Genomic DNA, 24,505 nt, shown 5'->3' with positions numbered 1-24,505 from the left:
CTCCTTTCCCCTGGGCGCCAGCACCCGGTTTGCCGCTCAGCGAGGTGTCGCATGGGCAGTGGCCCCGGTGGGGGCAGAGGACGTGGGCACCTGGACCTGGAGGACCCAGGGCAGGGCCAGCGCCTCAGCCTCAGCCTCGCAGGCAGCTCTGGGCCTCTGACCCGCCACGTGGTCCCTTACTGGTCCCCTGCCCTCTACAGGGACGCTGCGCCTTCCCCGGGGGACAGGCAGGGGCAGCCATGCCCCTCCCGCCGGCTCAGCTCCATCCCGACCGGCAGCCGGTGGTCAAAGCTCACCGGTGGCCCCTGGTCTCATCACAGGTCGCTAGCGATCACGGCACCCTTGGCTGCTTCTGCCTGATGGTCTCTGACTTTGTTTCTCTCGAGGCGGGGCTTCAGAGCGCCCCCAGGACAGGAGCTGTTCTCCCCACCGCGAGCCCGTGGCCCTCCGATAAATAAGCAGCTCGGGTTCTCAGGCGCCTTCGCCGCGGAGCTGGCTCACACGGCGTGGACTCTGCTTGGGGGCGGCGTATCCTGACGCCTGCAGAAGGTAACACGGGGGCCTTTGCGGTCCCAGCTGGTGCCGGGCTCCGCCGGGCGGGGGCCGCTTGGCCGGACGGGGGTGGCGCGAGTCCGCTTTTCTCGGCAGCGGGGTGGGTGGTTCTGCGGAGCCCTCCCGGTGCAGCAGTTGCAGGCGCCCCCGAGGCCGGGTTGCAGGGTGCCGTGTGTGCCCGGCGGGCGGCATGGCCTCAGGGCACGGCCCCTCCACGGCTCGGGGGATGGGCGCCCTCCCTTCCCGCACCCTCTCCTCGGCTGGGCCGGGATGGCCACGTGCAGGGGAGCCCCAGGTGACGCTCCGGGATCCCGTGGCTCCCGAGCCCAGCCTGCAGGGCCCCCACCTGTGAGGACTGCTTTCCTCGCCAGTGGCCCACGGGAGCCGTGTGATCGGGTGTGGGGTGGAGGCAAACCCGCCGGAGAGGTCATGCTGTCCTGGGAGTCATCTTCTCAGAGGAAGATTTTGATTTCCTAAGATGGTGTTTCCAGTGCTTTCCAGACCGGTGCCCAGGAGCATATTCCTGGGCTGCGTGAGACCATTTTATTCTTAAAAAAAAAAAAAAAAAAAGCCATTCACCTTGAGCATCAAGATCACGGGTCCAGGCCCCTGAAGATGTGAGCTGGCAGATGGTAGGGTGTCTGGTGAGATGAGTAGGGACAGTGGGGCGACTTTTATATCTCATTTAAAAGGCACTTAAAAAATAAACAGAGAAGTGTAAGCAGAAAATAACCCAGACTTTCATGTCCATTTTTTTATTGACATAAAAAAATAATTCATGTGGGAGGGTCAGACGTTAAAATTGCCCGAGGACAGAAGGTGGAGCGTGAGGGCCTGCGTCAGACTTGCGTGAGGGGCTCTACGCGTGGGCTGCCGGCGTGGAGGTTCTGGTTCACGTGAACCGATCAGCACGTGCAGGGCACTCATTCGGTGCTTCTCCTGAAGCTTGATGGTGTCCGTCTGGTTTTACCGTCTCCACCACACCCTGCCTTCCCGTGGTGTCCGAGGGGTGTCCCCAGCGCCCCTCCTGGACAGCTGGGTGGTCTGGGGTTGACCCAGTTTTGCAGGTGGAGATGCAGTTCCGCGAGTTCGTCCGTGTGGACGTCACAGCAGCAGCGAGTGCTCCTGACCCTGGAAGAGCTGGGTGCTCACAGGGCCCCCTGTAAGGCTCAGGGTGAACTAGCCTCACCACAGTCCCAGCCTTGGGTGCAGGTCCAGCGTGTCTCCCTGGAACGTGGGGGGCGTTGTGATGATGGGCACTGGGGGTGCGCCCGTGTGTCCGGGTGGTGCCTTCCCATCGGGGCCTCTACGTTCTCTGGTTGACTCAATCACTTGCACCAGTTTGTTTAAGGAAATTAATCCTGGTTTGGTCATATTGATCACAAATACCTTTCCTGATTTTGTAGTATCTTGATTTTTTAAAAATTCGTGTTTTTTCTCTATACACAAGTTTCCTGATTTCTATATGATTAAATTTGTCCATCTGACAAGTCTTTGCTCTGTGGCTTCTGGGGTTTGCTTCCTTTTTGGAAAGACCTCTCTTGCTCCAGAATTATGAACAAACTCACCCACTTTGTCCTAGAACCCTTCCATGGGTTTACTGTGTGCGTGTGTGTGTGTGTGTGTGCGCACGCGTCAGAGTCTGAGGGCCGCAGGCCAGCAGGTAACCCAGGTTCTCAGCCCTCCATCCAGCGGAGGCCACTCTACAGGCCTGCGGTCTCCTCACACGATGACACCCGCAGGGTCGCAGGAGAGGCAGGCTGCCCGCCTTCCTGTAGGTTAGAGGCCTGGGAGCTGCCCAGCACCCCCAGCCTGCTGCCTCCCTGCCTGGGCATGGCGTGGAGCTGGCCTCCAGCTCTGTGGCGGTCGCCGTGCCTGCCTCTGGGAGCGAGGTGGGTTCTCGTCCTGGAAACCACAGACCTGAGCGCCCCCGAGGATGTGGACTCCCAGCTCAGCTCCCTTCTCTGACTCTTATTTTTGGAGCATAAAAGAGAACAGAAGTCTCATGTTCCATCTCAAAATAATATCTTTCCTTAATTCTATCCAGTTTAGCCAAAAATAGACCCACCCCTTTTCCAGGATGATAATCCAGCCTCTTGAGCTGGGAAGGTGGGAGGGGGCTGGCGGCGTGGGTGTTCGCAGCGTGGCTGTGGCCCGGGACCCGGGGGCAGCTGCTCCGTGCCGTGGGGGCTCCTGAACCACGCCGGTCACCCGGGAAGCCAGCCCTGGAGCAGACCTGTGTGTCCTTGTATGTGTGGCGTGTGTCTTCCTGTGATTCTTAGACGGCGCACCAGATCCCATTTCAACTCCTGGGCAGCAGCTCAGGGGAGGGCGCTGACCCCACCCCGGGCTGGGCGGGCGGGGGAGGCGCACGTCTGCAGGACCCTGGGCACCGAAGCCAATCCCAACCCCCTCAGCTCCGGGTGTCTCGTGACTGTATAAAAATCACCTTCCTGCATCTTTCCTGAACGTATTTTGCTGCTGAATTTATGCTGTTCTCTAATTGCACATCCACCTTCTAATTTTCTGTGCGCTGGAGAAGTTGGTGACCGAAAACCTGGTTTGCAGAACCTGGGGTGAAGGTCTGGGTGAGACGGGATGAGGCCTGGGGTGGGCTGCTATGTCCGCTCCGGTCGGCTCCTCACGAGTCCCTGCTGTGCCCTTGGCTCTGTCTTCACTGACGCCCATCCGCAGAGAGGCCACAGCCCCGGGGGGACCAGGGCCTGGAGTTCCCTGTCGGCTCCCCTCTCCCCACCAGAGTTAGAGCATCTTTGCTTCTCGCAGAGCTGTGGGGCAGGAAGGCAGGGACCAAACAGGACCCAGGAGATTCTGGTTGGGGGCTGACGTGTCTGTACGGGGAGGGGTGGTCGGAGGGTGTTCTGACCCCGGAGAAGGCACAGGAGGTCCATCTGACCTAGAGTCCTGGGTGTGGTGAGGCACGTGTGGCCACATGGGCACCGAGTGTGCAGTGGCCAGGACGTAACGTTGTTGGGGACGTGGGCCCAGGAGCCGAGAGTGCAAGGAGTCCAGACTTGGCTGCTTCTGGGGGCGCCCAGGCCGTCGGCGCCCCCGTGCTCAGGTCCCGACCAAGCGGCTGCTTTGCATTGCTTTCTCCTGGCACGCAGTCTAGACGCTCCAAGACCATGGCAGGCAGTGACCAGCCCCAGGGGGTGGACTGCTCATGGCCCAACACTTGCCCCCTTCCCCGTGGGCTTCGTGGGGGCTGGCCCTGCATGGTGGGCATGCAGGCCTGAACCTCCCTGCCCCTCGAAGGCTGCTGGGCAGGCATGGGGCCGCACCCAGGACAACGTCCACTGGGCTGGGCCCCCTCGGTGCCCCCGGAAGGCTTCAAGGCGTGAACGGTCCTGCCGTCCTTGGTCCCAGGAGCCGTGACCCCCCGTCGGGACTCTGCATGTGTCCTCAGGGCTGGGGCCGGGACTGACTGACCTCCAGGGTCCCCTCTGGTTTGCCTCCCCCCGCTGCAGCTGCCGCTCCTCAGCTGGGATGCCCTTGGAGGAGGGCAGGGCAGGAGACTCAGCCCCGGGCCTGGCCAGCAGTGGCCCTGGAGCTGGAGGACCCGTGTGCCCACCAGGCTCTGCCCCGGGGTGTCTGCCAGCCTTCCTGCCTGGCCCAGCACTTGGGCTGCATTTGCCCAGGTTTATTTTGCAGACAGGCCCGTGCTGGCAGGCCGGGGATGGGGCCCGAGGCCTGGGGGGGCTCATTTGGGCGAGGGGCAGGGGACACTTCATAGCCAGGCCCCACAAGGTCCCCTGCCTCGGGTGAGTGTCCCTCGGGTGGCCCCACAGGCTGGTAAATGCTTTGCCACCTTTCGTCTGTAAAATAAGCAGCCGTGCAGATTATTCATCTTAAATATCCGCTTCCATCCAGAGCGTATGCAAATCTCTTTTTAAGAAAAGGACTGAAATAAAACCGTGCACTTAGTGTGAGGTGGAATTTAAAATAGCAACTTTCCCGAACAATGCTGCGTGGCTTCTATTTATCCAAACGCAGCATGGGACCGGCGCTTGACTGAGACGCCAGCTGCCCGGTGAGGTGAGCCTGCCCCGGGCTATCAGCTGGCCCCAGGCATGCAGGGCCCCCGCCTGGCGCACCAGGCCCCCTGCCCCTAGGGGCATCCTGCCATTGAGTCCCAGCCTGGTCATCGTCACATCCCCAGGTGACCACACTCAGCCATGGACCAACTGTCTTGGGGGACCCAGCTCTGGGCCCGTGGGGTCTTAACCCACAGGCAGAAGCCGCTTCCTGCGTCTGCCCTGCTCCGGGGGCCTGGGGAGCTCTGCTCTGCTCTGCCTGAGTGCCCTGACCACTCCTGCCCCATCCTATGCGAAGGCCCCTCGGGGTTGCAGACCCGTGCAACCTGCTCCTGGACTCCAGCCTAAATGCTTCATCTTACAAACGGTGGGATCCCCTTTGTGGCCCCAGAATCCCACAGATCTTAAATAAGTCCCCGAAGCCCAGTGGCTGGTCAGGGAATCCACCTGGGAGGGAAGAGCCCTGCTGGCCGGGGTGGGGGGGCGGCAGCTTGAGGTTCGTGTTTCACTCCCTCACTTGTCACTCACTCTCTCACTCACTGCCTCACTCGTTGACTCTCTCGCACACTTGCTCGCTCACTCACAAGCTGCCCTTCGGGGCAGAGGGCCCGGCTGGTGCTGCAGAGGAGGCTTCTCACTGAGTCCCGTCAGGGGTACCACTGTCGCCCCAACCTGGATCCACCAGAAGCTCGGGGGCAAACCGCTTCCTCTGCTGATGGGAGGCTGCCCTCTGGGTGAGGCCCTTTAATGAACACAGAAAGTGAAAGTGGAAGTCGCTCAGTTGTGTCCAGCTCTTTGCGACCCCATGGACCATACAGTCCCTGGAATTCTCCAGGCCAGGATACTGGAGTGGGCAGCCATTCCCTTCTCCAGGGGATCTTCCCGACCCAGGGATCGGACCCAGAAAAGCACCACCAGACCACACCAGTGTGTTTGAGAGCTGTTCGAACTGATTCTCGGTAAGGGTCAGGTGACCCGTGGGATACTGTTAACTGATGGTGAGTGCCCCTCCCCCCGTTTGGCGAGGCCAGGTGCTCCCAGGTGGATGGGCAGCCCCGAGGCTGGCAGCTCTGATCTGTGAGCCGACACTCGGGAGCCAGAGCCAGACGCACGGCTGTCAGCTCCAGGAGTGGCCTCTGAGCCTCTGGGGATGAGCCAGTCCATCAGCCAGCCAGGGGCCCAGCAGGCAGGCAGGAGGCGGGGGCGGGCGCGGCTCTCAGCGGGGCAGGCGGTGATAAATGGCTGCGAGGCCCCATGCTCACCTCCACAGGCTTCTCCCCACACTCCCGCCCCGGGGCTCAGCGGGGTCTTCCCACAGCTCAGCCCCTGCGGGATCCCAGTGAAGCAGTTCCAGGCAGGACGTGGCTGTCAGCCCTGGGGCTGGCGCTCCATCCAGCCACTGTGCATGTACACTCACCAGACACACGCGGGCACACATGTGCACACAGGCGCACACGTGCTCATGCACACACACACACGGGCACACACGCACACGTGTGCTCATGCACACCACACACACACATGGGCACACACATGCTCATGCACACTCACCACACACGGGCACGTGGGTGCACACATGCTCGTGCACACTCACACATGGGCACACATGCACACGTGTGCTCATGCACACTCACCACACACGGGCACGCGGGTGCACACGTGCTCATGCACACTACACATGGGCACACGGGTGCACACGAGCTCACGCACACACACGGGCACACATGCATGCGCTTGCTCATGCACACTCACCACACACACGGGCACACACATGCTCATTCACATTCATCACACGGGCACGCGGGTGCACATGTGCTCATGCACACTCACTACACATGGGCACGCAGGCACACATACTCGTGCACACTCACCACACACACTCGGGCTCATGCACCCACTGACACATACACACAGGCACACACCTGAGTGCACGTCTTCGCACAGGGATACACATGTGGGGAGCTGCAGCCACGGGCACGCACACACAGGTGTGATCTGAGTGCATCACGGGGCTCCAGAATAAAAGTGAGTTATGCGTGTGCCAAGTTCTCCCATTTTGTTCAGGTTTCGAGGGACCCCCAAAAGGACACCAGTCCCTGTCCCCAGCACGCTGCTCCTAAAGTGGGGTTGAGCCCCTGATCCAGCTGGCTCACTCTGTCCAAACGGAGCCCAGACACGCGTGTCACTAGCCAGAGAAGCCTCAGTGGGGGAAGGGCGTCAGGAAGCCTGGGGCTGGGCTGGAAGGTCCCAACTGTGTGACCTTCTGGGGCACAGGCTCCGGGAAGGCGTGGGTGGGGAGGGCGGAGGGTCTGCCCTGGGGGGCGGGGCAGGTGCAGAGGCTGAGCGCTGCGCTTTGGGGTCACCCTGGTCGCCTTGACGGAACGGTCTCAGAACGAACCTACCCCCACATGGGCCAGACGTCCAGCTGAGATGATCCCAAGGCAGTAGGCATGGGGGGCATTCGCCAGCCCCTGCCCTGGCTGCCCTCTGCCACGGCGCATCGGTGAGTGGCAGACATAGCAACTGCAGCTGCTCTTGGCTTGTGCCCCCGGCTCCCCTCCCCACCCCCAGGGACCCGGGCTGGCTGCTCATGTGACGTGAGCTCCCATGGTGTCTGTGCTCCGGGAGCCCCTTCCTGCCGGCTGAGCTCCCCCCAGTACCCCTGTCCCCCAGGGCCACCCCCCCAGCCCCACGGTGGACCAGCCCCTCGTCCTGAGGCTTGGGCTCTGACCTGTCCTGCTTAGTGCCCTGTGACCGTGGGCGAGTCACTCAGCCTCTCTGATCCCGTCTCCTGTTCTCTGACTGTGAAGGACTCTTTCCTACAATATAGTAGGTTGGGTACCTAAAACTCCCCTCTACAAAATATTCATAATATGTATTCGTATGTTTTCACTGAGCTCTAATTACAGGAAAACGCGCAGAGCCGAAGGGCACAGCCGATGGGTTTTGAGTCCGAGTCACCAAGACCCACCACTCCCCGTCCAGATTCAGCCTTTGCACTGTTCGGAGGCCTTTCCCCTCAACCCCCGCTCTGCTCCAGGCGGCCCCCGCCACCCCCGAGGCACACGCGGGTGCTCCTTCTGTCACGACAGATTAGTTTTGCCTGCCCTTGAACTTACATAATCAGAGTCATACCCGACGTGCGCTTCTGAATCTGGCTCCTTCCATTCAGTGTGGGATTTGAGGGACTCATCCATCTTGTTCTGTATGGGTAGTTTGTTCTTTTTTTAAAAGAAAATTGCTGAGTGCTGTTCTATATTGTACGGATATAGCTCGATTTCCTTATCCAGTCTTCTGCACGTGGGCTCTTGGATCGTTTCCAGGATGCGGCTGTTAGGAATGAGGTTGCAGAGAGCGTCCCCGTGCAGACATCTGCTTGGTTTCTTTTGGGCAGATATCGAGGAACGGGATCGCGTGGTGGCTCAGCCAGCGCACATTTTACCTGGTGAGGACGTGTGGGGAGTTTTCCACACGACCCACGGGGCTCCGTTCCCAGCAGAGCGTGTGGGGTTGGCTGTCCACGTCCGGGTGGCCCCTGCCATGTCGGTGCGTACTGGCTGTCCCGGTGGGAGGTGGTGCTGTCCTGTTGGGGGTAGTTTACAGCGCCTGGTGTCCAACAACGTTGCGCGTCCTTTCCTGGCTCGTTGAACTTTTGTACGCGCCCCTCTGTGAGGAGGACGTGGACGCGGACATCTGTCCACGTCTTCGCCTCCTTTTAAGTTGTGTGTTTGCCATTTTATTAGTGGTCTCCTAGTGTTCTTTATATAATCTGGTTACACATCCTTGGCTGGAAACGTGTTGCAAATACATCTCCTAGGTTTGACTTTTCATTTGCCTCGTGGTGGCTTTTAAAGAGCACACATTTTAAATCTCAACGAAGCCAAAGTTATCCATTTTTTTTCTTTCATGGTTGGTGTTTTGGGCATTACATCTAAGAAATCTTTGCCTGTCTTTAGGTTGCAAAAATATTACCCTATATTTTTTCCTAGAAGTTTTGTACTTGGAACATTTGTATCTACGTCTGGAGTCCATCTAGAATTATTTGGGGGCGTTTCACAAGGCACATTAAAGTCCGTGTTTTTCCTGATGGTGGTTTGGCGGCTCTGGGTCCCTTTGCTGAAAGGCAGATGTTGCGCCTAGGCCTGCATTAGCGCTTTGGTCAAAGGCCGGTTGGCATGGGTGGTGCCAGCTGTTTCTGAGCAGCCTGTCCGTCTGTCCTCACACGAGCTCCACAGTCTTCAAACCAGATCCAGTGAGTCCTCTAAACGTGCTGTTTTTTTAACGAACTATATTGGCTTTGCTAGATTATTTATATTTCCAGATAAATCTCAGTACTTGCCTACTAGTTTCTATTTTAAAAGCCTGCTAGGGTTTGGACTGAAATTGCACTGATTCTACGGGTAAACCTGGGGAGCAGGGATCCCTTCACACTGTTCACCGCTCCCACCCTGGGGCAAAGGGCCCCCGTCCGCTGATTTAGCTCCTGTAATTCCTCTCAACAGTGATTCATTGCGTTGTATGTGTGAGTGCTGCACATTTTTCTTCAGATATATTTCTGTGTATTTGATGCTTTTGCTGCTATTGTTAGTGCAATTTAAAAAGATCTCAGTGGTTCGTTACTATGTGTTAGGGATCTAATACATTTTTGTAGACCTTGCACCTGTGGCCTCTTTTAATTCACTTACTGTTATAGCCCTAGAAGGGGTTTGTAGATTCCCTAAGACTTGTTCGGTAGACAGCTATGTCACCTGTGAATCAACACACCTTGACTTCTTCCTTTCCAATTTCCCTTAAACTCCTCATGTTGCTGGCTGGGGCAGGGCCGTTTTGAGAGAAGTGGGGAATGGCCAGCCTTGCCTTGCTCCCCAGCTGGGGAAGGTGTTCCCTTTGTCGCCATTCTGTGCGGTTCAGCTGCTGACCTTTTGCAGATGTCCTCTCAGTGGAGAAGTTCTGCTCTGTTCTAGCTTGCTGAGTGTCTTCATCAGGACTGGCTGTAGACTGTGTCAAATGCTGTTGTATGAGGCATGTTAACAGCTTTACTGAGCCATGACTGACTCACAGGAAACTGCATTTTCTGCGTCTGCGGAGGGATCGTGTTTCCTTCTCTATTCTCTTAGGGCAGTGTGACTCAAAGCAATGGATTTTCAAAGTCAAACCAACCTTGCATTCCTGGCGTAAACCTCAGTCGTGATAGCTTCTGTTTTTCTATATTGCTGCTAACTTGCTGTTGTTTTATTAAGGAATTTTATATCTATGCTCATGAAGAATATTGGTCTTTAATTTTTTTTTCTTGTAATGTCTTTATCAGGTTTTGATATCAGAAAAATACTGGTCTCATGGAAAGAGTTAAGAAGTGCTCATTTTCTCTGTTTTCTGAATTAGGTTGTGTAAGATTGTGGATGTTATTTCTTTCCTAAGAATTTGGTGGACTTCACTGCTAAAGTCACTGGGCTGGAGTTCTTCTTTTCACATGATGATTTTCAACTGTGAATGTATTATTTTAAAAAACAGATATAAGGCTGTTCAGATTGTGTTTATTTTTGTGTTAGTCTGGTAAATTATGTATTTCAAGAAATTTTCTCATTTCATCTACATGGTGTAATTTGATGACATAAAGTTGTTCATGATCTTTGTATACTATCTTTTAAATGCCTGTAGGATCTATAATAACATCCTCTTTCTAAAATCTTTAATATTTGTGTTTTCTCTCTTTTTAAAAGATTTACTCTTCCAGAGGTTTCATGGGTTTATGAACCTTCTAAAAGCAGCTCTTGGCTTTGTCGCAGTTCCTGAATTGTTTGTCTCCATTTAACTCATCTCCAGCAGCTCTTGGCTCTGTTGCAGTTCCTGAATTGTTTGTCTCTATTTAACTCATCTCCATTCTTTACTAGTTTTTCCCTTTATTTTATATCCTTTCTTCTTCTTTTGTTGTCTTCTTGTTTTGTTTTAAATTTATTTATTTTTGATTGAAGGATAATTGCTTTTCAGTATTGCATTGGTTTCTGCCATACATCAACATGAATCAGTCACAGATGCCCTGTTTTCTGATTTAAGAACTTAGAGCTTCTCCTGGAGGAGTAAATGGCAACCCATTCCAGTGTTCTTGCCTGGAGAATCCCATGGACCGAGGATCCTGGTGGGCTGCCGTCCATGGGATTGCAGAGTTGGACACGACTAAGTGACTTACCACACATGCACTTAGAGCTATGAATTTCCCTCTTGCATCCATCAGCTGCCTCCTAAACATCTGATGTATTTTGCTTTTAAACTTGTGTGTCCTTGACAAAGTAGCCCCCAAATATATGAAGGACCTGCTGAGAAGAATCAATAAGCCCAACGTTGCAGTGGGAGATTTCAGGATATTTCTATCATTTTTAGGTCAAGGAGACACAAGTTGGCAAGGGAATCAAAGATCACAATTACGGTGAACACAATAGACATTTGTAGATTCTGCATCTAGTAACTGGAACATACGTATTTTTCTAAAACAGAAAAGGTGGGAGGGAGGTTCAAGAGGGAGGGGACATATGTATACCTATGGCTGATTCACGCTTATGTATGGCAGGAGCCAACACAATATTGTAAAACAATTATCCTACGACTAAAAATAGATAAATTAAAAGACAAAGGAGAAGCTCCTGTAAAGCTCGTGCTCGCCCGTGTCTGGCTGCTTTCTCTCAGCAGGCGCCCCTGTGAGGCCCGGCTGAGGTGCTGGCTGCTGCCGCAGTCCGTTCTTTCCCTTCTGTCTGGAACTCTTTGTGCGAAAAGATCAGCGTCGTTGATCCTTTCTGCTGATGTTGGGCATCTGGGTACTCTCCAGTCTGTGACTCTTCTGGATTCCTTGTGCATGTCTATTGGTGAACAGAGGTGTGCGTTTCTGGGTGACGATTGGCTGGGCCGTAGGATCTTTTTATTTAATTTTTTAAATTTTTAATTGGAGGGTAATTGCTTTACAGTGTTGTGTTGGTTTCTTTTTTAAAAAACTCAATTGATTTTGGTTTGGGGGCTGTAGAATCTTATCCACTCAACTTTTCCAGCTACTGACCAACGGTTTTGGAGTATTGTGCAGTCGCAGCGCCGCCAGCGGTGCTGGGCACAGCCTGGCCAGCCTCCGTTTTGGCGGCCTCTTGTAGTTTCAGGCTCTGGTGGGTGGGTGGAGCCCCACCGCGGTTTGTTTCTGCATCCCTGCTGGCTAAAGCATGGAGCTCCGTTTCCTGTTGGTTGGGCTGGGCGTTAGGACATCCTCTTTCATGAGGTGCCTATTCAAGACTTTCGTTCGTTTTCTGTTGTTGTCATCTTTTTCTTGTTGATCTGTGGGAGCTCTTCACATGTTCTGAATGCTGGGGATAAATGTATGGCAAGCACACTCCCCCTCGGAGGTGGACCTTGCTGCCCTGACGGGGACCTGTGACCAGCTGCTCCTGCCTGTGGTGCAGTTCCCGGGTGTGTGCACATGTGCGTTCACAGTGATCAGTCTTGCATCTCAGGGTTTCATTTGCTGTGTGTCAGTTATGCCTCAGAAAAGCTTGTAAATACGTCGTCCGACAGCTGTGCAGCGTTTGTGTGGAGAAATGTGGCCCTAAATAAGGGAAGGGTATGAGTATGGGAAGGATGCCAGCTTTCTCCAAACTGACATCAGACACCGAATCCAAAGAACTCGACACACTGATTGAAAATGTTTGAGGAAGAGCATGGCCCTGGAGAAGAGGGGGCCTCAGCGAGGTGGACGTTAGCGGTCATCACCGAGTGGACGCTGAGGGTGTGAGCTGTCAGCGCGGGACGGCCAGCAGGCCTGGGGAGGACGCAGAGCCAGCTGGGACCGCAGGCCCACGTGGCCCTGGCTCAGTCGGCGGCAGGCTAGACGGGGGGCTCTGACCTCAAAGGCCTTCGGTGAGGAGCAGATGGCCTGAGAGATGGGCAGGCCAGGCGTGGGGCACATTGCATTGACCAGCTCGTCCCCCATCTCGGTTCCAACGTCCTGGCTGCAGCCTTGGGCTCCAGTGTGTGGGGACTGTCCACTCCCCAGCCTTCTGTCCCACCCCTGCTCTGTGCCCAGAAGCCCCACTTCTGTCCAATGGGCCAGGCCCGGCACCTGTGATGGGAGCTGAGTCCCCAGACAGCTGGACCGAGGAGGGGCCGGCCTGGGCTGCTGGAGGGTCGGCTCCCGTGTCTGCCGGGCGGCAGTGCTGGGCCAAGGAAATGGGTCACTGCCTCCAATCCTTTTCTGAAACGAGGCTGGATATAAATAAAATGCAGACTTGATGGATGAGGCTGGGGTTTTTATGAATTTTGTATCGTCTAATGTCAGGACAAGCTGCTCTAGCTCTACACGTGACTTGCTTATCCTTCCATCGAGAGAGAATGGGGTTGAGGACTGTCCTGCCCCAACCCCCCCAGGGCGATTGCCCTGAATAGGCAACGCGGGCCTGTCCTGCGCAGATCCTGTGCCGTCGCGAGTCTCGTGTTCAATGACACCGATGTGTTAACCGAGATGAACTCCACATAAACTCTACCGTGTTCAACTGAATGAGTTGCAGCTTTTGGTGCGCTTCTGCCCGCCCGGAAGCTGCCCTGTCCCCTGCATTGTCCTGAGCCTGGCTGGCCGTTCCCTCTCAGGTGGGCCTTCAGGGTGTCTCTCTCCAGCTCAGCGCGTGGGGGCCCGCTGGTGTGTGGGCTGGGGGGCCTCTTCGTCAGGGGCCCCCGCCACGACCTGCAACCTTCTCCTCCTGGCACCAGGGCCTGCCCACACTTCCTCCCTGAATCAGACTCGAAAGTGTGGTGATGTGCCTGGCTCTGAGCCTTGTGACCGTGCGCCCCGACCTCGTCCAGAAGCGGAACCATGGCAACTTCCGAGGCCTCTGTGGGGTGGGGACGACGGTTAACCGGCTGCCTGGTGCTGAGGGATCTGGTCAGGCAGGTGTGAGCCCGACACCCCCACTGAGGGGCGGCCCATGTGTGTCCTCCGGGAGGCCGGTTACATCCCTGCCCCGACGGAGAGCATGTGCAGGACTGCGCTCCCAGCTGGCCTGACCCCCCACACTGAGGAGTGGCCTGTGTGCATCCCCCGGGAGGCCAGTTACATCCCAGCCCCGATGGGAAACACATGTGCTACCAGCTGGCCTGGGCATCTGGGGAGCTGCAGGGGAGGCACCCAGGTGGGGTAAGGCTGGGCTCCCACCCACAGAGATGCAGTTTAGTGCGATATGAGTGGCACAGCCCGAGGTCCTGGGATGGGGGCCTTGGGGACCTGGGCTCGAGTGGCTGAGGGCACAGGTGGGTTTCTGCACACACAACCACACACGCATGTGTGTATAAGCATGCAAACACAATGCAGACACACACATGTGCACATACACACCTTCCTGGGCAGGCAGCCTGTGGCACCCCCACCCTGGCACCCTGGGCACTCGATTGCTCACGGATCCCCTGGAGCGCCCCGGCTCCGAAAATCCAGAAAAGAGTAAGTGCTGGTGAGGGTGTGGGGGACGGTGTGTGTGTGTGTGTGTGTGTGTGTGTGCACGCGCGCACTCAGTCCGTGTCCGTCTCTTTGTGACCCCTTGGATTGTAGCCCATCAGGCTCCTCTGTCCATGGCATTCTCCAGGCAAGAACACTGGAGTGGGTTGCCATGCCCTCCTCCAGGGGATCTTCCTGATCCAGGGATCAATCCCGTGGCATCTTCTGTGCCTTCTGCATCGCAGGCAGATTCTTCACCGCTGAGCCACCCAGGAAGCCCGGGGGACAGTGTAACGGTTCCTAAAAAAGACTGAATCGCCGTTCAATCCAGCAGTTCCACTTCCGAGTGTTCATCCAAAGGGCTGAGAGCAGGCCTCAGAGAGGACCCTGCAGCCCTTGTCCACGTCGAGGAGACGTGGAGGCAGCCTGGTGTCCCCCGGGTGCAGAGATAGGCCGTGGGCTCTCCATGCCCTGGAGTATCCCTCGGCCCCAAGAAGGAAGCCCATTCTGGCACGTGGACCTGGAGGACAGAGGCTGGGCGGTGAGCCCCGCGGCAGAGCCATAGGCCTGTGTCCGTGTTCCCGGCACTGCTGCTCGGAGGCACCTGGGGCCTCGCTGCCCCTCGTTTCAGTTCCAGCCCTCGGTCCACCTGTCCTCCGTGGGGAAGGCGGCAGGGCCTCGGCCGGGAGCCCGAGGCTGCAGATGGAAAGATGTGGGCAGATGAGCGTTTTCCAGCCCCTGAGCCGAGACCGGCATCTCGCCACGTGCGGGCCTCAATCTCTTGCCAGGCCCTTCCCGTGTCCCCAGCCGTCAGGACCGTCTCCTTTTCCGTCCAGGGGCCGGCTCCCTGCACGCAGCCCAGGGCCTGCCGTGCCGCCCGGGGTGCAGGTCCTGCTCTAATCACATGTCCCGCCAGGCCCGCTCTCAGGGGTCGGGGCTGGGCTGGTGCGGATGCAGGCCTGGGGGGCTGCCTGTTCCCATGGTGCCTGGCTCTGACCCTCTCCCAGCGGTCTGCGCCCTGGCCCAGATTCTCTTCCTAGAGGACCCAATGCTGTACTGCCAGAATTGGCCCTCAGCACGCAGGAGGCACACTCCCCAGAATCCACTCACGTGTGCTGGGGTCTCCCACCGTGCTGAGGAGGGCGGGGTGCCCAGAAGGCGGGGCGGGGTCGTGTCAGGACAGGGTTGGAGTTCTGTGCTGGGCAGACCTGCCTTGGGGCTCGGGGTTCTGTTTGGGCTCCTCCTCCCCTCCCCTGCCCCCACCCCCAGCTAAGCCAGGGCGCCCCTCCCAGAACCCGGGGCCTTGGTGCTCTCCCGTCTGTCTGCACGTCTGGTCTTCGGGCCCTGGGCAGCTTTCATGGCTGGTGAGGGGGCCCGGAGTCCTGTCCTAGGTGCCCAGGTGAACCGGGCACCAGGTGAACCCAGCTGATGGAGGCAGCCAGAGATGGGCCTTGGGCTGCAGGACCCCCTGGGTGGCCCGGGGGTGGCACAGCTGCCCAGTCTCGACAAGTGGAGAGCCTGTCCGCCCCAGGCGACCTCCCTGTGGCCCCGAGGAGCTGGGCCCAGCGGTGGAGACACTGTATCGATCCAACTGTCGGCTTAATCACTAATTCATGACAGTTCCGGGGCTCTGGAGACGCTGCTGTCAGGCGCTGGAACGCGCTTCAGACTCTGGAATGGGATGGGAGCCAGGATAAAGAGGGGGGCCTCTGCAAGGGTCCCCGAGGCCCTGGGTGGGCAGTGTGGCCTCGGCCACCTGCTGGTCCCCAGCCAGCCATGCGGCCCCCCGCCCCCGGACCCCAGGCGCAGACTATTCCGGAACCTGGGCCCCCAGAGGCCTGCACTCTGCCTCCTGGCAGCTGCCACATCCTAGCGTGTCTGTCTCTCAGAGGGACGGGGTGAGGGCATGCCCCTGCCTTCCGGCTGGGCGCCAGGCTGGCGGGAGAGGCGCAGTGGGGGAAGGCACGGGGCTCTGGGTGCCCCACCCCCACCAGACGGGCTGGGGGCCATGGGTGGACACTGAGGCCCAGAGTGGGCAATGAGTGCTCCGAGGGGCCTGCAGGGGCTTCCGGGAGAAGGGCCTGAGGGTGCAGGTGGGCCGGCCCCTTGGGTGCAGGAGTGTCTCAGATGGACGGATGTGCTGGCCTTGGTGTGGGGGTTGCCGGGAAGATGGCCCCCACCCCGACAAGGGGCAGAGCCAGGGCCCGGGGGCTGCGGGAGGGGTGCTCGGGCTCAGAGGAGGCCTGTCCCCCGTCCAGGGGCCTGCCCGTGCCTCCCGGGGCAGGACAGTGGAGGGGATGGGGCTGCCTGACGGGTCCTCCCCCTCTGGTGGGCGGTGCATGCAGTGCTTGGCGGTCGCCCGGTGCCCAGGAGCGGCCTGAGGGTGCCCTCCCCGCTTCTCGGGAACCTGGTGTGCCGGCCAGAGCGCACACGATTCCGTTCTTCGCCCTTCACCTTCTCGTCCAGGGGTCTCCGAACATCCTCAGGGCCCAAGGAAGCCCCTGGTCACAGGGCCTCCTGCTAAGTGGGGCGGGCAGCGGAGAACCGAATCCTTCTCGTCCTGGGTCCCTCAGAGATGCTCAGGAATGCCCGCCCCACACCCTGTTGCTCTGAGAAGTAAACATGATGTTGACCGTGGGGCCCCGCGGACGGCCTGCTCCTGGCCCCTGTGTCTCGGTCCCCGCAGACCTTCAGCGGGGTGGACGAGCGGTGATGAGCAGGTCAGGGCCTCGGCATGTCTGTGAGGCGCCAGTCTGCTGACCAGGCCCCTGCGTGTGCCTGTGTCCATCACAGGAGGGCTGGCTGGGCACCCCAGGAGGTGGGGTGGGCACCCTGGGAGGCTGGCCGGGCACCCCGGCAGGCAGGGTGGGCGCCCCGGTAGGCAAGGTGGGCGCCCCGGGAGGCAGAGTGTGTGTCCTGGGAAGCTGGCCGGGCGTCCCAGGAGGCGGGGTGGGTGACCCGGGAGGCTGGCCGGGTGCCCTGGGAGGCAAGGTGGGCACCCCAGGCGGTGGGGTAGGCCTGGGCCCGGGTGTGTGGCCAGACGGGAACCACTCTGTGGCCACACAGGTCTGCGGGCCTCGGAAGCGTTGGATGATTTTCTCTGACGGGTTTTCTGGGTCAGCTCAGTCACCTTGGGCATGAATGTCCACGACACGTGACATGTGGTTTGTGACCACCCTTCCCACGTGATCCCCGCTTTGGGGTGGGTTCTCTCGAGGCCAAGAATGCTCTGAGGGCCTAGGTGCCCAGGGGAGGTGGGCTGGCCTGGATTCCGGGCCTGCCCCCCGGACGCAGCTGCTACGCTGTCTTGGACCACGGGAGGCAGGACGCGGGGGCAGGGGTCGTGAGCCGGGCTGCCCCTCCAGGCCTTTGGGGAGTGTCCACCCCCGGGCTCCCGCATCCTTGCTGGTAGCCATGGTGGTGACTCACGACTCAGCCGTCTATTTTTACTCTGCCTTGCTTTCCTCGCTGGAGGCAGCTTTGTCTGTTTTAAGAAAAGCCCCAGCCTGTGGGAGCAGTGCGGTCTGCACCTGGAATCTGAGGGAACCCTGCGTGCTCCATCCATGGCTTGTCAGGAGGGGCCTCGGCCCCATGGGGGTGGGTGCTGACCCGGGTGCTGAACCCTGACAGTGGTCGGTGCCAGGGCGTCCCATTCTCGTGTGGAAAAGAAAGCTGGGCCAGGCGTGCACGAAGCGCTAATGGCTTTATTGTGGGGAAAAAGTGTTCAGACGTTACTGGCCTTCTTGCTTCAGGTCTGGTGGTTCCTGCCCAAGAGGCAGCTTTTGACTTTCTCTGCTGCTTCGCTGGGTATTTGGGGGGGCCGCTGCCCCTCTCCTCCCTATCCTCGTCTGCCCGAAGCCTTCCCCTCCTGGCCACCAGCGGGACCGACGGTGCAGGCTGAGGGCGACAGGGCCAGGCCCCCTGTGTCCGGGTGGTACAGGGACAGTAATAAGTCTCCCTGGACACAGGGTTGTCGGAGCGTCGACCCCGCTTCCAGAAAGGAGCTCCTTGCGTTTTCCTGGGGATGGTGGTCTCCTGGGGAAGACCTCAGACGAGAAACACCCCATCTGGGAACGTGGCTGAGGACCCCGCGGGGAACAGAGCTCTGTCTGGGCCCCTGGGCTTTAGTGCTGAGACGGTAATAAGGAAAGTGGCCCATGACCCCGGGGCTCAGGCGGTGATGGTGGCCCAAGCAGGGCCCGCGGAGAGGATGCTGTGGGTCCCTGCGAGGCCGTGGGTGCTGCTGGGAGCCGTTGGCACCAGGACCCTTGTGGAACAGAATCAAAACCTCCTTCCTCTTATGCTTAGTTGGCTGGGTCAAAATGGCCTATTTTCATAGCAGCCGCTGTGCTTCCGATGGCCAGCTCAGCACATGAAAGCCCTCCTTGAAGAATAAGTGTTCTCAAAACCCTTGTTTTAAAATATTTATCCACCTCAAGAGGAGTCTGTGCCCGTGTGGCCGCGGGGCCCCCTGGTGTCCTTGCGGGCCCTAGCAGACACGTGCAGGACTCAGGTTCCCGGCAGAGATGGGTCAAGGTCAGACAGGACTGCTGGGGCCTCTTACGGCGCTGTGAGCCGGGAGGTGTCGGACGCAGGGACAAGTGTGCTGAGCGTCCCGGCGACGCCCCTCCCCCTGGAGCCTTGTTCCTCTGCTCCTTGGCACCGGGGCCCTCAGTGCCTCCCTGGGCCGCAGGGCCCTGCCCAGCAGTGGCCGGAAAGTCGGGAGGAAAGTGGACACGGTGTGCCCCACCTCCTCTCTGCCCTGGGACCCCCGCCTCTGTGCACATACACGTTCCTCTGTTGGCCTCAGGGGTCCGGCAGCCCCAACCCCCTCCTCTGGTTGGTTCAGCGCTGGGGGACTTGACCTGCGTTTTCAGGGTGCCCTCCGTGACCTGGTGTGAGCGATGCGGCTCTCACTGCATCCTCCGGATTGCAGCCTCGCTGTCGCAGACCCACCCCCTCTATTGTGACAGGTCCCTGGCAGGGGTCTCCTTAGTTCCGCTGTCATCGAAGGCCCGAAGGAGAGCCAGAGGTGGGCTGAAAGCCTCACCCTGGCACCGGGCAGGGGTGGGGGGCTCACGGGGCGTGCCGTCCTGCCCAGAGTGGGTCCAGAGGCTGCTGTGTTGCCAAAGCCAGCCTGGGTGCGGGAGGGGCCCAAAGCAGCCTCTGGGTCTCAGGTTCTCAGGGGGCTGTGAGGCAGGGTCTGGGGATGGGTGGGAGCCACCTGTGTGGTGGCCCTGTGGGTGGGCAGGGGCAGACCAGGTATGGGTGTCAGGGTGGAGCCGTGGTCCATGGGTCCCCGGAGCCCCGGTCACTGGAGCTCAGAGTGACCCTGGTCAGTGGGTGGGCTTGAGGCTCACCTGGAGGGGTCCAGGCCAGCCCCACCTTGGACCACCTTCAGGGACAATCCCTGCTCGTGGCTTCTGGTCTGACGCCGTGTGCGCCTGCCAGGCACTGGGCCTGCCCCGGAACTCAGACCCAGCGCTCCTGAGACGCCTGGCAGCCACACCCAGGCTCCCTTCCCCCACTTCTAATGGGCAGCTGTCCTCATCGTCCGCCACGCGGTCTGTGGTCTGGGATCTGCAGCCATCCTGCTGGTGTCTCAGGAAGCAGGGAGAGCTGTGTCAAAACCACAGGCTGGCACTACTGACTGCCTGGTGCAGACCACAGGCCAGGGGGGCCAGGCCAGCTCCCGGAGCGCTCGGCCTGCCCCACGGCCTGGCTCGGTGCTCGGGGCCTCTGACGTCTCTGCCGACCCACCCACTCAGCCCTGCGAGGAGCCCCCTTACGGGCAGGCACGGGGCTGCCCTGTGCTTCTGGCTTCTTCCTTAATGCAGCTTCATTCCCATTTTCTTCTGCGGGAAACACGAAAGTCCGGGATTCGTGGTTTTCTCTAAAAGCGACGATTTGTTTTCTGAGCACCTTGCCAGCTCATGACTCAGAGGCACCCGTGCTCGGGGCTCTGCTGAGGCCGTGGGCAGCAGGGCACGCAGCGCCCAGGGAGGGAGGCACCACTGTCTGCCCCGGACCCCTGTCTGGGCGGCCTGGCCCGTGCACAGTGGACATGCTCCATAGACTCGGCGGTGGTTCCTGCAGTGGACACGGACGCGGCCCCGTCCTCTGCTCTGTGCAGAAGCAACCAAGCTGTGCTGACCACGGGCACACAGGCGAGTGAGGAAGGAGCCGGGGGTATTCAGGCGGCAACTGGCCGGATCCAGGAGCGGACTGGGCAGGCGGGTGGGGGGCTGGGCCTTGAGCCCCGCAGACCCATTCCCCAGCTGCTCGGTGCCCCGCCCCGTGCCCCGACGCCCCACCCTCTCCCCCGCTGCCCACGGGGACCTCCTTAGATCCCGAGGTCCCGCGGGCGCCCGGGTCAGAGGGCAGTCCCGAGATGGCTGAGGGACACTGTCCCTGTGAGGACCAGGTCTCCCGCGCCTGCCTCGCGGGGCGTGAGAGCTGTGCAGTGTTCCCGGGTCTGGCCGGTGCCGGCCTGCAGGCTTGGAAGGGCTTCTCGTGGACGGGCCTGTGCACAGGAGAGTGTGTCTCAGGAGGCCGTGACAGTTACAAACACTGGACTCTCCCTGGGGCTAGGGGCTCTCTGTCAGACTCCATGGAGAAAGTCCACGGAAGTGAGGCCTTGAGGGGTCTCTCTTAGACAGTGGGCAGCTCTGTTACCATCCCGGGGCCCTTGCAAGCTCTCCTCGAGCTGGTCCGGACACACCTGCGGGGCACAGCCCCCGAGGCTGCGGGAGGGGTGACTGAGGGTCTTTGTGGGTTTGCGGTGCCTCTTGCTGGGGGCTGCTCTGGACGCCGTGTGCTCTGATCATGTCCCGTCTGTGGGCAGCGTGGCCTGGCCTCCCCCTACAGTGCGCCCAGGAGCAGGTGCTGCCTGGCCCCGGGGCCCCCTCTCTGCCTTGGCTCAGGCCCCCCCGCAGCACCATGGCTGACCTGACCCCTCTTAGGGTGAGGTGGACTGCTGGGTGCCTGCAGGGGCGCCTTGCAGTGTTGGGGGGCTCCCTGAATTGTGGGGGAATCCCCAGAGTGTCAGGGGCTCCCTGCAGTGTTGGGGGTCTCCTTGCAGTGTGGGGGCTCCCTGCAGCGTGGGGGCCTGGTGGGCACCGGTCTTGCCACCCCCTCACCTGGCACCCCTCTGCTCTCTCTGCAGTGAACCTGGACCACTTCCAGATCCTGCGTGCCATCGGGAAGGGCAGCTTCGGCAAGGTAAGGCTGAGGGCGGGGCCGGCCTGGACGCGTGTGGGCGAGGCCAGCCGCCTGGGTCTGGTGGAGCGTGTGGGTATGCTTCCCGCAGGGCAGGCCAGCGATGCTAGGGGCCTCGGGTGGGCTGCCCCTGAGCCCGCCACCACTAGGCTCTCCTGGCCCAGGTCTCTGGGTTCCTGTAGCTTGGCCGGGAGCTGGGGGTGCAGATGGCACATCCCTGGGCTCTTCTGGGGCTGAGACCCTGAGGCCACTTGCCCTTCACATGAGCCCCGTTCTACAGCAGCAGCAGAGAGGCTTGAGCCCAGGAGGAACGTGCTTGAGAAGCCGCTCTGTGGGGGCCGGCTCCCTGTGTCTGGAGCCCAGAGGCCAGGCCTGTGCTGGGCCATCCCTCCAGGCGGGCAGGGGCAGGACCCAGGTGGCGGCCACGCGGCCCTGCCCCACACTGGCCGCTCGAGCCCGTTCTCGTGGCCGGATCCAAGCTCCTGATTGCAGCCTTATCCTGCCCGGAGATCGGGGGTAATTATAACTCCAAGAGGCTGAACAAGCCTCTGCAAAGGTTAGAATTAGCTCCCGGGACTCTGCCTGACCGGCCTGTTGTAAATGAGTCACTTCTGAAAGGACAGTTGCTTTTTGGCTCCGAGGCTGGGGCTCCGTGTCTCAGCCCAGGAGGCTCGTGCCAGCACCGCGATGCCCTTGCCCACCCCCCGGCCCCACGTCACACCCAGTGCTGCCTCAGGTTATGGGCTGGGGGGATCGTAAGCCAGAGAAATGAGCCCCTCGGCACAGAGGCCCTGGAGTGCTCCGTGCGTTACGCGGCGAGGACTGCTACTGTCTCTGGGGCCGGGACCCAGCTGGTGGACCTGGCCTTCCGTCGGTTGTGCAGAGATGGTTGATCCAAAAGATGAGGTTCTTGGTTGGTGAGTGTGTCAGACTTTGATGGCACCTGGGACAGTCTCTGCCACCTGGCCTCTCCCATCGGAGAATGGGGGTGTGGGAGGCGGAGCCTAGAGGAAGCTGCCTCCTCCACTAGGGGGAAGGTAAGACGTCAGCCAAGACCAGGTTTGGGAGGGATGGCTTCGGGATCAACCAGGTGTTCCCAAAGCAGGCCTGGGAAGGAGATTGGGGACCCTCAGGGCAAAGACTGACCAGGGGAGGTGAGGCTGGTGAGGCTGGTGGGCCTGGCGCTGTGCCGTCCTCACCCCCCACCCCCAGGCTGGGCCCTCTGCACCCCTGCCCGGCGATGGTCCTCCCGCCTCACGAGCACAGCGGGCTGCCCTTCTGCCCGCAGTCTCCGCCGACCCCAGGATTCTGGCTCCTCCAGCCAGGTCTTGGCTTTGAAAAGCCGGGTCCCAGAGATGGGTCTGTGTGCAGTGGAGAGACAGGAGGGTCCAGAGACGGGGCTGGCATGGGGTGACAGGAGGGCTCAGAGACGGGGCTGCCGTGGGGTAACTAGAGGAAGCGTGGGGTCCTGCCAGGCTTTTATCTCAGATGCAAGTCACTGTGTAATTCTAGGGGAGCTTCCTGCTTCCTAATTGGGCCCCCAGTCAGGCCTCCAGGGGTCCCTGGGCCGTGGGGCCAGGTGCCAGGGTGTGTGTGGAACGTGGGCTCTGGTCCCTCCGCTTCTTCCCGTGGCGGGGGCGGTGTCCCCGCCAGCAGAGGGGGTGAGGCCTTGGAGTCTGCTTCCATGTGCAGGCAGGGCCGCGTGTGCCGCTGTTTGCGCGTGGCCTTGTTTCAGAGGGTGTGCTAGGGCTCAGGCGTGCCCGGACGCCCAGTGAAGACTGGCCTTAGAGACTGCTGGGAGCCACCTTCAACCCAGCGGGTGTGAAGGGCAGCCGCCCCGACGCACCCCCACACCCCCGATGGATGCAGGCACAGGGGCTGGCGTGTCGTGTGACCTGTCTGTCCCCGGCGAGGTGGCTGTTCACCTCATGGCGGCTCCACCTTTAGGGGAGAGTGCCTGGAGATGGATTATCCAAACTCGCTGTATCCAGTCCTGAGGGCAAGACTGGACGTCGTGTCTGGTTTTGCTTCCAGTCTTTTCCGACAGTAAGTTACCCGTCACATAAAAGGTGCCGCCGAGCCGTGTTTAAGTGCCAGCTCAGTGGCATTAAGCGCCTCCCTTCTGTCTTGTGGCCGTCAGCCCGTCACCCCCGGGCTCTCTGCATCCGGTCCAACTGAACCTCCGCACCCTGTGAACAAACCCCGTCCTCCCCCAAGCTCCAAGTCCTCGGAGAAATCGTCTCCCAGGATAGAGGGCCTTGTTTTCCGAGGCAGAATGGAAGCCGTGAGTGGTGAGAGCCCAGCCCGCGCTGGCATGGGGGTGGACAGGGCTCTGTTGCTGGGTCTTCCGGGTCATCTTGGCCACCCGGCTGCACGAGGAAGCTGGCCTTCCTCAGAGCAGAGAGGCCGGGCGGGAGCGGAGCTGCCCACTGGCCACCTCCCGTTCAGCTCCAGGCCCCCATGTGGCGCTGGGTGTGGGGGCTCCCCCGGCCGTGCCAGCAGTGGGCCTCGGGGGGTCGGGTGAGCACCGCAGTGCAGCTGGGCTGTGGGCCTGCGTGGGCCACCTTGGTGTCCGTACATGAAATCTCAGACTGCAAGGGACACCTCGGTCCAGAGAGCTGAGAGGGGGTGAGCAGACGAGTGAGTGTCCTCGGTGCGGATGGGTGGGGCTGGCGGGCCCCCAGGGAGGCTGGGCCCGCTCATGGTCTCTGCCCTCCCGGGCCCGCTCTCCCTGGCTTGGTTCAAAGTGACCTCCAGGCAGTTGTGGGGGACCCTGGGGGTCAAACCTCTGCCTCTGGGGGCCCCAGGGAGTCCGAGCATGGCCGGGCTTAGCCAGCTGCCACCTCGAGCAGGTGTTTGGGAAACCGCCATGTTAAAGAAGTAGTTGTTACGAATGGTAAACCATCAGCATATTACTTTTTTGTCTACAAAGGTTGGTCCCCCCCAAAAGCAGAGATGTCCATTGGGCTGGCCTGCGTGTGGATGCCCCAGCCCTACCTCCCCTCCTGCTCCCCGCCCCTCCACTGGGGCTGGCGTGTGGGGTCTTCTCCACCTCTGCCCCAGCTTCTGGGTCTGGCTTATTAAACACCAAACTCCCAGAGGCCTGTTTCTGTGGGATTGGCTGTGGCTTTGTCTCTGCTGAGCTCACGAACACCAGGGTAGCTCCAGCCTCAGGACTGGGGAGTCCTGTGGGTGATGGAGGAAGGGCCCCTCATCCTCTGCTGGGGAG

At 60.0% G+C, this 24,505-nt stretch overlaps 1 protein-coding gene across 3 annotated transcripts in view; it reads left to right on the top strand.

Annotated features, from left to right (window-relative positions):
- STK32C (serine/threonine kinase 32C) overlaps positions 1-24,505 on the top strand; it is a 71,093-nt gene that overhangs the window by 16,231 nt on the left and 30,357 nt on the right. For all 3 annotated transcript variants that reach the window (XR_015155460.1, XR_015155461.1, XM_086378225.1), the window contains exon 2: positions 21,224-21,279. Coding sequence is in view for 1 of the 3 variants with exons in the window: in XM_086378225.1 (XP_086234351.1) it covers positions 21,224-21,279 (56 nt within the window). In the remaining 2 variants the exon portion in view is untranslated. The remainder of the gene's footprint in view (positions 1-21,223; positions 21,280-24,505) is intronic.

This window comes from Bos grunniens, chromosome 26 (genome assembly GCF_055505025.1).
Source record: "Bos grunniens cultivar Pamir isolate PY7600 chromosome 26, Bosgru_T2T1.0, whole genome shotgun sequence".
Classification (NCBI taxonomy): Eukaryota; Metazoa; Chordata; class Mammalia; order Artiodactyla; family Bovidae; genus Bos; species Bos grunniens.
Note: the sequence above shows the minus strand (reverse complement) of the source record. Positions and strands in the feature narration are given on the sequence as shown.